The sequence below is a fragment of the Dendrobates tinctorius genome, unplaced genomic scaffold, assembly GCF_039654945.1.
Source record: "Dendrobates tinctorius isolate UK_male_01 unplaced genomic scaffold, ASM3965494v1 ptg000060l, whole genome shotgun sequence".
Taxonomy (NCBI): Eukaryota; Metazoa; Chordata; class Amphibia; order Anura; family Dendrobatidae; genus Dendrobates; species Dendrobates tinctorius.
Genome location: NW_027361728.1, coordinates 8,730,229 through 8,743,762, shown reverse-complemented (window position 1 = coordinate 8,743,762; position 13,534 = coordinate 8,730,229). Strand labels below are relative to the sequence as shown.

At 45.7% G+C, this 13,534-nt stretch overlaps 1 protein-coding gene across 1 annotated transcript in view; it reads left to right on the top strand.

Moving 5' to 3' along the window:
* Positions 1-13,534, top strand: part of ATP13A4 (ATPase 13A4) — a 176,116-nt gene that overhangs the window by 92,883 nt on the left and 69,699 nt on the right. The window contains exons 11-12 of the mRNA XM_073578661.1: positions 6,279-6,436; positions 13,343-13,531. Of these exons, the coding sequence (XP_073434762.1) occupies positions 6,279-6,436; positions 13,343-13,531 (347 nt within the window). The remainder of the gene's footprint in view (positions 1-6,278; positions 6,437-13,342; positions 13,532-13,534) is intronic.

The following is a 13,534-nucleotide window of genomic DNA, read 5'->3' as shown; positions in this document are numbered from 1 at the left end:
ATATATTTCGGTCACGATCCATGTTTGGATTTGTGGCAGCTCTGGTTCTTCTCAGTTTAAAACTTTTTTCCTTTCAGGCCATCGGGGGTTAATGTTAGTTTTTCCTTGTTAGCCTGTTGGTGTTATTGCATCGCTGCTGGGTCAGCTGATGTGGGTGGTGATCACTCACACCAGCATTCAAGAGGTCACCTGATGCATCAGCTGACTGTCTGTGTTAGTTCATTCTACAGGGACCAAGCTGCAGGAAGGAGCTCTCTGGGTGCAGTGGTGCTTTGCTGAGTTCACTTGTCAGGTGCCTTACTCTGTTGTGTGGTGCTTTGCAGCAGAGGTGTCATGATCCAGGATGGGCTTTGGCCCGTCCTGGTCAGACAGGGGATTAATTGTTTCTGCCTCTCTCTGGCAGAGGGCGGCTATTTAATGCTCACTGGACCTAGGTCCGGTGTCAGTTATACTCCTGCCCTCGGCTGAGTTAGTTGAACTCTTGTATACGTGTGCCTTGTGCCTGATAACTTGTTGCTTGTTTGGTTTTGATCCGGTTCTGTCCCTGTTACGAGTTCTGCCTGTCCCTCTTGTACTGCACCGCTCTCTCGTGTCTGACTCTCTGCTTGTGACTTGACTATTCTCTGCTCTTCCCTTTGGTACCGCACTGCCCTCTCGTGTATGACCTCTGCTTGTCTGACCTGCGTTTTCCTCTCCTCTACTACAGTATTCCTGCAGTAGGTACATTACATCATCTGCAGTAGTAGGATGCTAAGCCCCGCCCCCTGCAGTCACGTGATCGTAGGTCCTGGTACTCCTTACTATTTTCCATGCCTCAGGTCCTGTCTGCTTAAACCTTCACTACCGTATTGGGCCCCGTGTTCTCAGGCAGTGTGGGTAAGTCACCCTGCTCAGCCGTGGCAGTTGCCGACGCTGACAGGATCCTGACAAGAGGGAGCTAAGTGTTGCATTTTTTGTTTACCCTGTCCCTTTTGGTGTCTGTCTGTCCTTACCTTTTGTTGTATTAGTGCAGTGGTGGGACCAGTGCACTCACCTGCCAGTTCCCTACTTAGGGATAGGAGCAGGGCAAGTGAGGGATTAGGTATTCTGCTCGGCGACGGGGTGAACGAACCCGTATAGAGATGCTAGTAAGATCAGGGCACACCGCTTCGGTAACATCTTGACAATTTCTGGTCCATCTGAGCTATTCTGATGGTTCGAGATGTTAATTTATTGTACTTAGCTGATAAAATGTTGGGTTTCCTATGAAATGTGTACATAAAAATCAGACGGTACACGCATGGTCTGTGTGCCGTGCGTTTTTTTTTTTCCTTGCACCCACTGACTTGCATTGGCAAGTCCCTAGTCCTATATTGGCGAGTCTCACCATACGCAGCGTGCTATGAATTATTCCTCACCTCAAAATGAAAAAAAAGTCACAAAACAGCAAAGAATCATTGAATAACATTACCCTGATTTTTTATCGAATTGAACTCGTCCGACTTATACGCAGATGAGAACAAACCCAATGTTTCACATACAGGGTGTGGTGTTCATTCTGGAATGACATGCTTACAAAATTAAGCCAAATCTATGAGTATTTAGTAGGTCAGCTCAGTCCTTCAGTGAAGGATCTGTTCTGGTTCCAGGAAATAATAGCAGCTCCACCTCACTATCGAAACCTGAGTACCCTGTATGTAATCCGTGGAATCCAACTGTGACGCAGACTAGATGTTCTTTAAATTAAGCAGTGGCTTTAGCATTGGGGCCAATGTGATCCCAAGAATCTTGTATCACAAGGTCACACCTAATTAAAGGTGCTGTGACACTTAGCGATGCACCAGCGATTCCGACCAGCGATATGACGCGGTCAGGATCGCTGGTGCATCACTAAGTGGTTGCTAGTGAGCTGCCACACAGGCAGATCTCACCAGCGACATCGCAGGGGTCGGGGGTCGCTACTTACCTGTCAGACGAGGCGATACTGACGTCCTCCCGCCCGCGTCCACGCGTCGCTTGTCTCCACAGCAGGAAGCCCAGCAGGAAGCTGACGACGAGAAACGGCCCAGGACGTTCTCGTGCGATCAGTGATAACCAGCGGGGGAGCGGTCGGAGGTAAGTGTCAGACATAGAGATATCGCTAGCGATATCGCTATAACATCACAAAAACCAGTGACGTTATAGCGATATTGCTAGCGATATCGCTTAGTGTGACAGGCCCTTAAGGTTTTAGGTCAGTGGTTTGATTGTGTGTGAACCTTACCCTAACCCTAACACCATTTTTAGTTTTGGGCTCTAGAAATAGTACGCTTAGGCTACTTTCACACATCAGGTTTTCGGCGTCAGGCGCGATCCGGCGTCGTGCCGGAATGCCGGATCCGGCAAATGTTTTGTAAAACCTGAAGTGCCGGATCCGGTTTTTTGCCGGATCCGTCTTGTTCTTGACAGACAAAACCGGATCCGTCTCATCCGGTTCATCCGTTTTTCTATCCGTTTTTCTATCCGTTTTTCGACGGATTACGCCGGATCCGGTTTTTAAAATTGACCCTTGTGGCCTTCCGAACGGGATTGGCTACTGGAAAACTAGATATAGCATGTTCCTATAGCCCTTCTTTGACAGGTTGTAGAGAAGAAAGTGCAGGTTGTAGAGAAGAGCAAGTTACTGGCGAAGATGGATGTTGTCATTGGAAATATTACCACTAGAAGTTCTGTGACGGTTTCAGGGAAAATTTTCCACTATACTTTATGTCACCTCAAGGCAGAGTACACTGGGATGACAGAGTGTGAGAGATTTTTGCCCTAAACTTGTGTACCTTCTGGACCAACAGTATATACCTTTGCCAACCAAAGTTGGCTATCTTGTCATGGTCTTACTATTTTTACCTTTAGGCCACAGGTGTGTACCTGGTTGTGTTTTATGCAAAGTATTTCACCTTTTAACAAAAGTTGTGTACATTGGTAGGAAATCACCAACAATAAACACAACTTTTTCGGTGAAATACTTTGCTTCAAACACAACCAGGAACACAACTGTGGCAAAAAGCTAAAATTTACCCACAGTTATACCTGGTTTTGAATACCTTTTTCCCTTTGAAATACCCTGTATTTAACCTTTTTTTAAAACATAGTTCGCCGCAGAAAGAAATGACAGACAACCATTGTGAAACGATAATTTAACTTTTATTTAAATTTTTTTTTTTTTTGTAAAATGTTTTTAAAGTGCAAAAAACTTTTTTAATAAAGGTTTTAAACCCAATGGGCATTTTTATTACAAAAAACACACATTACAATTCTGTGTACTGTGGGGTGGAAATACTGCTGGAGGGGCTGCGGGACACTTCGACACTGGGTGTGTGGCGAGAGGACTGGGATCGTGGTGGGGAAGGAACAGTTAGAGGTGAAGGTGTGGAAAAAACTACAGAATGGGTGGACATGTGGGAAGCAGAAGAGGTGGTGGGTGGTGGAGTGGAGGGTTGGGCAGGGACTGTAGGAGCAGATGATGTTGATGGAAAATTGTATGGGGAAGGAGTTTGGTACGGGGAAGGAGTTTGGTACGGGGCAGGTTGCTGGAAGTGGGGAGATGACTGGTACTGGGGAGGTTGCTGGTACTGGGCAGGTTGCTGGTATGTAGTACGAGGGGGAGGATGGAAAGTGGCTGGAGGGGGTGCAGATGTAATAGGAGGGGGAGGATGGAAAGTGGCTGGAGGGGGTGCAGGTGGAGGAACTACAGTGGTGGGAGGTGGAGGTTGGGAGGTAACCTGCTGTAGAGCACCGTGGCACGAATGCATTACATGCATCTGCTGGGTAGGAGATAGTGTTGCCATGCGCTCCACAACAGACCTGAAAAAGGTGTGGTTTGGCGAAGATCTTGCTTCTGAATGCATGGTTTGCAGAAGTGTCTTCACCTCCAGAATGCTGGAGTTGATCTGCTGAAAGCCTGCGGAGATTTGCTCTGACAAGACTTTGAGACAGTTCTGGAAAGATGCATTCAGATGCAATAACTCTTGCGCATAACTCTTTTCCTGACCCCTCTGCCGCTGCCGCCCAGTACCCGCAGGTGTACTAGAGGCGGCAGGGGCAGAAGGGTGGAGTAAAGGGAAAGCGATCTCCTCACCAGCAGCTTCATGTAATGTAGGCGGCCACGATGCTCCTGTGCTGGTGGATGGGACAGATGGGTCGAATGTGTGGGAAGGCTGGGAAGGTGCAGATGTACCGGGGCGGTCGAAGTGTCCCTCGGTGCCGGTCTCCTCAGGGATCGCCTCAGAAGGGTCCAATCGTGCAGGCTCCCGAGTGCTGCTCACCGTGCTGTGGAATAAAGAGAAAAAAAAACAATTAAAATACTGACATGGTATGGCCCTGGCTGAAAAAAAAAAGTTACATCTAACATTTTTTTTCACATGTGGTGTGTAATATTTACCTTCTGGTGAGCATTGTTTCCCGGAGGAACGACAGGGCTTGTGCGTACTTGTACTTGCTCCTGCGTCCTCCAGATCCACTCGGGGCCCGCATCTCTTTATTGAACTCCTTCTTGAAACGATCCCTCACAGACCGCCACCGATTCACAATTCTGTTCCCTGAAACGAGAAAGGAGTGGTTAGTATACAACATCAGTGTTTCACAAACTCCAGTCCTCATGGTCCCCAGGGGTCATGTTTTCAGGATTTCCATAGTAAATAGAAATCCTGAACACATGATCCGTGGGGACCACGAGGACTGGAGTTCGGGAAACACTGGTTTACATCAAGCAACCGTTACTGTATATACTTACGCTCTTTAATCTGGGCCCGAGCTTCGAGGTCCTCCCAGCGGCCCACAAGGAGAGAACAGATTTCCTCCCAGAGTCGTCGGGTAATGATCAGGTCAGCGTGGCGGCGGTCAGCCATATTCCAGAGCGGCTCCCTTTCTCTGACGAGATCGATGAGGCGGTCCACATCAATCCCTCCATCCTCACCGTCAGAGTCGGGAGCACGCTGTGAAGGCTGTTAAAGAAAAAGACAAAAATAACATAATTAGCCTCCACAAAAGAAATGAAATAAAAAGTGCAAAAAAACAAAGCAAAAATATTTATACTTACACGCTGGTGACCGCCGCGTTGCTGTCGCCGACGACCCTGGGAGGCACTGTGAGGACCTCTTGGCCGAGCACCAGATTGGGAAGACTAGAGAAGAAAACAAAAAATGTTATGTCTTTGGATGTAGGCATTTGTTTGCTGTGTGTGGTCTGCAGAACATTGTTTTCTATGTGTTGTGTGTAGTGTGATGTTGTGTTTCTGCGTTTGATGCAAAAAACTTACGAATTGTGAGCCCACTCCAGGTGTCTGTCCACCCCTTCCTTCTTCTTCTGGGAGCTCCTCTTCATCTTGTGATTCCTGTTTTGAAATAAAAGGCAATGAATAGACATATATTACAGAGATGATGGATTTTGGAAATAAAAACTTACCGTCAAACGCTGACGATGCGAGGGAGGGCTCCCAGAAGAAGATGTGCTGTCCTGTTGATGGCCAGACTCCATGGCTGTGGGTATTGCTGCTGCCAGTGATGCCATTTCTGCTGCTGCTGCTGCTGCATCTCTTTGGCGGCTGTTGAATAAAGAGAAACAAAGGGCCAATGAATATCTTGATATTCCATGGTCCTAGTTTGGAGGAATGGGGGATTTGATAATTACCGTCTCTCATCTGCTTCTGGACTCCCCTCCCGTTCAGCATGCTGCTCCATTTGGGGTGGTGCTGATGGTGCTGCTGCTGCAGATGTCTGCTGCCTTCTCCTGCTCCTGGTTCTTGGCTTGGGTGGCATGTTGGGTGTGGCTGAGGGTCCCATTGTCTTGCTTTTATATATCTCCTGTGGGCAGAGCTACTGAGCATGCTCAGACCAAAAAAACCGGATCCGGCCACCGGATCCGGCTTTCGCCGGATCCGGCGCATTGCGGCGCTCATAGGCTTTCATTGTGTGAAAAAGCCGGACGCGCCGGATCCGGCGGGTACGGCTTTTTCGCCGGAGACAAAAAACGTTACAGTAGACGTTTTTTCCAGACGCCGGATCGCGACACATTGCGACACATTGCCGGATCCGGCGAAAACCGGATGAAACGCATGGCCATCCGGCGCCATCCGGCGCAAATGCAAGTCAATGGGGGGGAAACCGGATCCGGCATTGCATTTCGCCGGATCCGGTTTCTGTCAAAAGCGCCGGATCGCGCCTGACGGCGAAAACCTGATGTGTGAAAGAGGCCTTACATATGAAGCAAGTGAACTTGTTTTTATTTACTTTTCTTGACTTATTTCTTTGACTTTTTAATTTCAGGTTTTAATACAGCAAAAGGTGACCTGGTGCGATCCATTCTGTACCCTAAACCGGTGAACTATAAGCTGTACCGAGATGCACTGATTTTCCTTGGCTGCCTCATTGGTTTATCCATGATTGGGATGATTTATGCAGTTTGTGTATTTTCTTTGGATGGGGTATGATACTTTTTAATTTAGAAAATGAACTGTAAATTTTAAGTTTTTCATTTGTGCAAGCTGTTTTACTTTCAAGTTAGCAAAAATACCATTATTTGTGAACTTTGCTTCAAATTTGACTAAAAACATAATTTGACAAAGTAAATGTGCACTTTTTTATAGACAGTATTTAATTTTTTTGCATATTATGTAGCCACTTTTTGATTATTGTGTGTGTGTATAGTTGTACGGGTGCGACGTGTTTCTCTGTCTTTCTGAGCCTTCTGCCCCATGGCTTCATTTAATTTAGAAGTAATTCTGTTAGTCTCATTATTATCAATTATTGAAAGGTAAATGTCTACTTTATTTGAGATAATAATACGTTTAGCAATAAAAGGATTATTCCCCAAACATCAAGTCATCCCTTATCCCATTACTGGTGGGGGTCTGACTTCTGAGAACTCTAAAAATCCCAAGTTCAGGGTTCCGCAGCCCGTTCTTATGGCTCCAGAGCCCTAGTTGATCTGTAAGTTATCCTATTTCTATTGGATAGGGAAAATCTTGATTTTTTTTCTTTTTTCGTTTGAAATAACCCTTTAAAGCCAACAGTGTGAGATGTAGTTTCTACGCCTCAATGCAGATTCTGCAAATATGGAAGGTTCAGTATTTGGTCAGTATTTTACATCAGTATTTGTAAGCCAAAACCAGTGATAAATACAGAAGTGGTGACGTGTTTCAATTATACTTTTCCTCTGATTGTTCCATTCCTGGTTTTGGCTTACAAATACTGAGTAAAATACTGACCAAATACTGAACGTGTGAGCGTGGCCTAAGACTGTGTGTGCACGATAAGTTCTTGATGTTGCAGATTTTCAGCAACTGTTTTGTAAATTAGGTTTTTTGCGTTTTTTCACTTCCTTTTTTACATCCATTTTTATTGCGTTTTTTGACACTGCGGTTTTTGCCTGTTGTTGGTATTTCAGGTTTTAAACAGAGCTGCTTTTTGATGATCCCTGGTATTTGACCTTGGTAAAATTTTATTGATTCAGTCATGTGTAGATTGCATACATTTTTTATGCGTTTTGGCCTTGAAGACGCACTAAAACCGCATGTGCTTTTTTTACCTCCGGATTTTACGCATCTAATGAAAGTCTAGGGGAAAAATCTGATAAAACTCAGCGCATCCGCAAGAGAAATTTTCATGCTGCTGATTCGAAATGCACACCACAGGTCAGTTTACTCTGAAAAAAAAAAAAACACATAGTGGGCAGGAGATTTCTATAAATCCCATCTACTTTGCTGGAACTGTAAGGCTTGTGTGCCAACGATGAGGTTTTGGTGAGTTTTTCAAGCTTTATATTTTCTAAAATGCAACGTCTTATATTTCCAGTAGATTAATGGCGCTCCAGGATACCATGAGTGACTTCCTACCTTTCGGGTTTCACTCATTCTGCCCTTTTTCAGCTGAAGTGTTACATCAAGAGTTATTGCACTGTGCTGTGAAAGAATAATGCTCACAGTCATGTCACAGTCCATAACAATAGTGCAATAGTGAAGAGTTATTTCATTATGCTGTGAAGGAGTAATGCTAACAGTCATGTCACAGTCCATAACAATAGTGTCATAGTGAAGAGTTATTGCATCGTGCTGTGAAGGAATAATGCTCACAGTCATGTCACAGTCCATAACAATAGTGTCATAGTGATGAGATATTGCACTGTGCTTTGAAAGAATAATGCTCATAGTCATGTCACAGTCCATAGCAATAGTGTCATAGTAAAGAATTATTGCCCTGTGCGGTGACAGTGATGTCACTGTCCATTAATAACAATACTGTCATAGGGAAGGGTTGATGCACACGGTGATGTAAGAATCATAAACAATGTATCACTATGTATTTGCCATTCCAATATGTGATGAGACAAAAAATTTAGCAATTTGTAATCACAACAGCAACACACTGTACTTTTTGGCAGCCAACGTTCTTCTTTATATCGACAATTGTGGATGAAATGTGCAGACTTTGTATTGCTTTGTTTTTTTTGCTAATTAGAAATACTCAGATGTGAAATATGTAAAGTGTGCTTGGTACTTCTCCTACCACTTTGTCTTTGTTTTTAGCATGTAGCACCCAACTGAACCAAACTGTGAGAAATATATGAATACATTGTGACGAGTCTCCACTATCTGTGGACAGGGAGTACTCACTTGACTGGTCTTTGAGAAATGTACCAGGACACTCAGGGTTAAAAAGTCCATTCAGTTTATTAGTACACAGCATAACTCTCTCTTCAGGAACTTGATGACATGCAGCACCCTGTGCACCGTCCGGCAAACATTCGGCTTTATAGAACCCATGGTCCTCGCTGAGCCCTGGAGTGCCTAATACGGATTAGTGTCTGTTAGCTGTCCGTGACCACCGCACCAGTTCCCGGATACCTCTTATCTTCAGACGCGTCTTCTCAGGAGGTAGTTCACAGACCTCCTCACCCTGGCTCACTCTAGCCAGCACTGCCGCTCATGCCCAAACACACAGGTTTCATCTTGGGTGTTTAGACACCCCCCTTTGGGTAGGGTACATATGTAGGTGACTGGATCCACCCATCTCTCCAAGGCACTTGGAAGCCTTGCCAATATATAGTAAACCTCAGCAGTAGATCTGGTGAGCCAAAGCAAGCCCGGGCTTCCATCACAGGGCCATGCATCTCTGTGATACATTCCTCCCATTAACCACATGGGCAGTCACCATACCACATACCTCCCCCTCTGACTAAAGCCGTGGGGCTTGGTACTTTCTATTACATGACCAGAGACCCTTCTCGGTCATCTCCGGCAGTCAAACCATCTGTCAAAGTTGGGCCCTGTCACTGAGCCCTTTTGGAACCCTCCGTCATCTGACTCCGTCACATCATCTGATAGAGTTGCCTCTTTGTCGGACCACCCCATCCCTGGCGGTCAGTACGGTTTTGCAGTTTTCTGACACTCATACCTTCTGTCTGGTCTGACTCTCTCACCATGTCCGCTACAGAGTCTCTCGCCTAGGTCACTCAGCACTGAGCTAACAGAGGAGTCACTATTTCTAACTCTTCCATCAGGCCACGTTCGATTGTCTCTGTTGACAATTTCTCCTAATGTCTTTGTTACCCAGAGAGCAGTCATTCCATTCCATTTATCTTCAGGCTGAGTACTTCCACTCTTTAAACAACCCCTTCATCTCTCCATACATCGGGTTGAAAGTGGCCACCATCTTCTTCGCATTTCCTGCAGCTGTTTATTAATTTGCAGTCTCTCAAGTCTTAGCTGCTCTACTTCTCTTACGTATGCCATGCAATATTCCAGGAGTATTTGAATATTCTTAAGGCTCTCAATTGATCTGACAATGAAGAACAGAACCAACCCATCTTCACAAGCTACCTGGGCTTTGTCATCAGCTGGAACCCTCACTCTCACCACAGTGGACTTATCTATGATTTCCTGCATTACTCTTCCAAGTCTCCCAATAACTTTTCTCACCAGATTTCTGGGCACTTGAACGATGTCCTCCACCAATTCCAACCGACTTTGAGCTTTGTTTACTCGCTCCAGACTTCGAGCGACTTCCTCATTCCTCAACAGGATCATCCGTTTCATGCGAAGACAGTGTAGTTGCATGTCACTCAGGATAGCCATGTGCTTCACTATGACTTCCCTAGTTGATAATATAACCAACTGTTTAGTCTCTGGCACCCAGTTCACATCCCACTCTTCCCCCGCCTTCCTAAAATCTTCATGCACCACTTCACTGGCACAAGCTTCTCGCACGTCCTCAGGTACCTCTACTATGCACCTGAAGAGCGAAGTCTCATCCACTTCATGGACGAACGGCTCCTGCTTTGCCTTGGACATTTCCATCAAGGTATCTGCCACAACCAGGTGATTGTCGTGTTCAGCTCTTAGCGCAAACTCTCCCTGAGCTTCACACCCTTCAAGACCCCTCACCAAGATGGGCCTTTGCAGCTCTGCCTCCTTAAAACTCTGGCACTGCCGCTGTGAGTCTGCGACCACCATCTGCTTCTAATGCTTCTCTGAGCACCTCCATATCTTCAAATATGGCCTTGTTCACGATTTGACACATTGACAGGTGACCTCTGAGCTCTGGGACTTCCTTCTCCAGCTCATCCACTCTGTGCTCCGTCGCTTATCTCACAACCTTTTCTCGCTCGACATGGTCTCTTACTATCTCTTTAAGCATCTCCACTTTGTTCTCCTGTTCCCTTTTGGCTAGCACGTGTCGCACCATAAATTCTTTAATTATTTTTTCAGATGGGGCAGCTTGCCCGCCCCCTATCTGTCACTTCAGAGTTCAACCTGTTCCTTCATCAGCAGGTTCAGCTTTCTCTTGAATCTTCCCTCCATTACCTTCAACTGCCTCTAGGGTCTCTGCTGGGCTCTCTGAATAGTCAATGTTCTTGCTCCCAGACTCCATCTCCCCAGCCTCGGGTTCTCTGGGGGTCTCACCACTTACTGTCCTGGCCAACCATCCCTCCTTGGGGTGCACGCCGTGACCTCCCCATGGCCCTCTTAGGCCTCTCACCGCCTGTGCATGGCAGTCTATCTGCCCCAACAGTACCACATAGCGAGGCTCCGCACCGCTATGCCCGGTTCTGCATGGCTCCGCAAGGCTCTGCACTGCTATGCACGGCTCTGCACAGCTCCGCACCGCTACGCAGATTTCGTGGACCGACCAATCCACATAAAGCCACCTGGAATTCGTAGACCCGCCGATCCACAGCAAGCCGCCCGGAGTTCGTGAACCCATCGATCCACAGCAGTCACCTGCTGTAATCCTCCCAGGTACCTCCTGGACCGATACTTGCATTCTCCACCAACTGTAACGAGTCTCCACTATCTGTGGACGGGGAGTACTCACTTGGCTGGTCGTTGAGGAATGTAGCGGGATAATCAGGGTTAAAAAGTCCATTTGGTTTATTAATACACAGCACCAACCTCTCGTAAGGAACTTGATAACATGCAGCACCCCGTGCACCGTCCGGCAACCAATCGGCTTTATAGAACCCACGGTCCTCGCTAAGCAGGTTCCATCTTGGGTGCTCAGATACACCCGCTGGGGTGGGATATGTAGGTGACTGGACTCAATCATCTCTCCAAATCACCGTAAAGCCTTCCCAATGTATAATAAACCTCAGCAGTAGATCTGGTGAGCCAAAACAAACCCAGGCTTCCATCACAGGGCCACTCACCTCTGTGATACATACCTCCCATTAACCACATGGGCAGTCGCCATACCACAACGTGTAGACAATAGAGGAGCGCACCACAGTGTTACACTCCATAAAACCTGCAAGTTATAACAAATGGACGCTAATGAATGAAATGCAGTTGAAGTACATATTTTTAGTATAGAAGCAAACGTGTACACATAAATTATCCTCAAAACTGCGCCCTCAGCATTACATCGTTCAGTTTTATTTTAGTCGGTTGCATTAGTAAATTAAAGGCTAAGGGCCTGCAACATTAAAGGAAATCTGTAACTGGATTTTCACTACCCCATCTGACAGCAGGATGATGTAGGGGCAGAAACCCTGATTCCAGCAATATAATTTACTGGGTGGTGTAATTTTGATAAAATCACTGTTTTATTTCTGGCATCTACCAGGTCTCTGAATGCTGAGCTCTATATAACATCGTCCACACCATTGATTGACAGATTTATGTGTATACTGTGCATAGGCAGAAAGCTGCCAAGCAGTGGTGGGGGCAGGGTTATACAGAGCTCATGAATCTAGAGAATGACATGACAGTGGGTTTACTAGTTCTCTAGTAATAATCCCTTGTTGATAATGGAGTGATTATTTAAAAACTGCAGCAAGCAGCCCAGTAAGAGATACATCGCCAGAACTGAGATCTAAGCCGCAACATTAGATTGGATTTACAAACCTGCTGACAGATTCACCTTAAGACTGGTGTTCTGTACACCAGTATTGCAGGGAACCTGTCATGTAAAAAAATGCTATTACATGCAGATATGGTGTTAATTTTAAGATTAATAGCGTTCTGAACTTGCCCGATGCCCGCAGAGAGAATGCGATTAACCTGAAGATTAACCCCATATCTGCAGATTAATAGCATTTTTATACATGACAGATGTCTTTTAATGAACGGGCTTGCTAGAGTATGATGTTCCTAATTCAGTGGTGCACGGTGTTTAATGAATTGGGAGCACTTATTAACGCTGCCACCAAAAATATATTCCAGTCAGTGAATAGAGTACACTTCTGGATTAAAGACACTTGGCGTAGATGTTCATGAATTTGACAGGTAGGGCATAGTGTAGCCACCCCTTGTCCCCACAATGTAATATCCATAATGGGGCAGCTGGACAAAATTGGTGTGTAATTGCCAAACGTCACAATATTTTTGTATGACTTAAGATGAAACTTGGCCTTGGCATTTAGACTTGCCTAACCATGGCATTGAAATGGCCGGCAATCAGCAACATAGACGATCGGTGGGCATTTAATAGCCGGGTAATCTCAACCCGCTAGCTCAGAAACAACTGAAATTAGAGGCCGAGCATGCAGAGAGAAAAACTGAGAAAAATACTGTCTATAAATCTTATAATGGCCAGAATTGTTGTTATTCTTTACGTATGTGTATAGAACAGTATTCTGAAATCCTACTCAAAACCATAGGTAAATATATAATACTAGATGGTGTCCTGATTCTAACACATCGGGCATTCTAGAATCTCTCTCTCCGCGCCGCAAATCTCCCGACGGAGGCGTGCGTCATTCAAATGCGCTGAATGGTCGCGACCGGCCGGCCGCGACCAATCAGCGACGCGGGATTTCCGTTACAAACAGACAGACAGAATTAGACAATTATATAGTAGATACGGTATATAATTTTTATTTTTATTTGGACCAGGCTGTTGCTGGAGAAGTTGTGAAGAAAGCCTTAGATGTCATCACCATTGCAGTCCCTCCTGCTCTTCCAGCTGCCCTCACAGCAGGAATCATCTACGCGCAAAAGAGACTTGAAAAATCTGGAATCTTTTGTATTAGTCCTCAACGTATTAACCTCTGTGGGACTGTGAACCTGTTTTGCTTTGATAAGGTA